The following is a 2,109-nucleotide window of genomic DNA, read 5'->3' on the forward strand; positions in this document are numbered from 1 at the left end:
GTCCATCCGTCCATCCACCCATCCATACATCCATCCATCCACCCATTCATCCACCCATCTATTCATCCATCTATCCACCCATCCAACCATCCATCCATCCATCTGTCCGTCCGTCCATCCACCCATCCATACATCCATCCATCCACCCATTCATCCATCCATCTATCATCCATCTATCCACCCATCCATCCATCCAACCATCCATCTGTCCGTCCGTCCGTCCGTCCATCCGTCAATCCATCCATGCATCCATTCATTCATTACGCTTATTCCTAAATCTGTATTTAAATTTGTCTTGAACTAGTCCATTGGATTACTAGGGACTGATAACATTACTTTTAGTCAGTAAAAAAGAAAATGTAACAACATTGCCAGGCAATTATCATGAATTGTTAATGTTTAAAAGTGGGAAATATTCTTTATCACATCTAGATTAAAAAAAAAACAAAAAAAACGATTTGATGTCAGAAACACTTTAATATCTGTGTCAGAGCTCTGCTGAAAGGCTGTCGATGCGTGGAGCTCGACTGCTGGGACGGATCAGACAACGAGCCAGTGATCTACCATGGGTACACCCTCACCTCTAAAATACTCTTCAAAGATGCGATCCAAGCCATTAAGGAGTACGCCTTCAAGGTGCGTACGTATGTGTGGTTGTCGTCGTACAATTGAGTGACCCATCATCGCGGGTGGGGTTCCAGTACGATACATGCAATTTGTGTCGCTTTTGTATGTTGACCCTCACCCTCAGACATCCGATTACCCTGTCATCATCTCCCTGGAGAACCACTGCAGTGTGGAGCAGCAGGAAGTAATTGCCCACCACATGAGCTGCATCCTGGGTAGCGCACTCGTTACCGCTCCCCTAGGAGATGGCATGCCCACTAATTTCCCATCTCCCCAGGTTCGTTCTTGTTTTTTAAAAATGTATTTAATAATGACTATTACATAGCAATTATTATTATTACCTATTTATATTATATTAATATAATTATATTTCATATTATTTATATAACAGCATTTTGTTATCAAACTATTTGAATTTGTCATGGATCATTTTGAAAGGGTCACACAGTGTCAGTTATGTATCGCATATAACTTTGGATATGCTATATATAAATGTATTTATATATATATATATGCATTTCTGTCATTTTAGGAATTAAAGGGAAGGTTCCTAATTAAAGGAAAGAGGCTAAATAAACTGGAAACCACATTTGCCGCCGCAGAGACTGATGGAGTCACCGAGGAGGAGGAGTCTGACGATGAAAATGAGCAGAAGAAAGAGAAAAGCAAGGTTGGAGTTACATGACATTGAAGATAAATATATGCCAGTATTTCTTTTGATTTCAAAAAATTACTAAGTGTTTTTATGTGTTTTTAGACATAAAAATAAGAACTGATTTGGTTCTGTTTTTATACACCAAATTTTCCTTTTGAATGTTGACACAATTATTCTGCAGTTGCAAAGGCTGACCACTGTATGGCAGTGTTGGGTGATTCTCAGGCGTCCACTGTAGAGGCTTATGTGCAACACTGCCATCAAAACCTATTCTTATCACAGAAAATGACATTTTCATAGCTGTCCACTGTAGTGACCGTCATGCACGAAAGGGTTCAAATTGTTTTGACTATCCCCTGTGCTTGCAATGAAGAAGAAGCTGAAACTAGCAAAAGAACTGTCAGACATGGTGATCTACTGCAAGAGTGTGCACTTCAACGGCTTTGATGATGCACAGAAGAATTTGAGCTTCTACGAGATGTCCTCCTTTAACGAGGGAAAGGCTGTGAAGCTGGCCGAGGAGTCAGGTAAGTACGCATGTAGTTATTAGGTCACGTTTCGTGACAGCTCTTTTGAAATGTAACTGCTATGGTTGCAGTCAACATCGCTATTATTTGGTCATCTTCTACAGCGAACGCCTTCATCCGTCACAATGTGGAAAAACTGAGCCGGATATATCCAGCAGGCTCCAGAACCAACTCATCTAACTACAACCCTGTGCCGCTGTGGAATTCTGGCTGCCAAATTGGTACCTATCATTTACTTGTAGAGAATTATGTATACCGTATTGTTGCCCTTTTCCATCATTTGGCTGGGTTTGCGACTTA

General features: G+C 40.8%; 1 protein-coding gene across 1 annotated transcript in view; it reads left to right on the top strand.

Annotated features, from left to right (window-relative positions):
* The window catches only part of LOC103396221 (1-phosphatidylinositol 4,5-bisphosphate phosphodiesterase delta-1-like), an 11,793-nt gene that overhangs the window by 5,890 nt on the left and 3,794 nt on the right, over positions 1-2,109 (top strand). The window contains exons 7-11 of the mRNA XM_025052435.1: positions 492-636; positions 752-904; positions 1,160-1,297; positions 1,656-1,809; positions 1,914-2,071. Of these exons, the coding sequence (XP_024908203.1) occupies positions 492-636; positions 752-904; positions 1,160-1,297; positions 1,656-1,809; positions 1,914-2,071 (748 nt within the window). The remainder of the gene's footprint in view (positions 1-491; positions 637-751; positions 905-1,159; positions 1,298-1,655; positions 1,810-1,913; positions 2,072-2,109) is intronic.

This window comes from Cynoglossus semilaevis, chromosome 20, assembly GCF_000523025.1.
Source record: "Cynoglossus semilaevis isolate Cse_v1.0 chromosome 20, Cse_v1.0, whole genome shotgun sequence".
Classification (NCBI taxonomy): Eukaryota; Metazoa; Chordata; class Actinopteri; order Pleuronectiformes; family Cynoglossidae; genus Cynoglossus; species Cynoglossus semilaevis.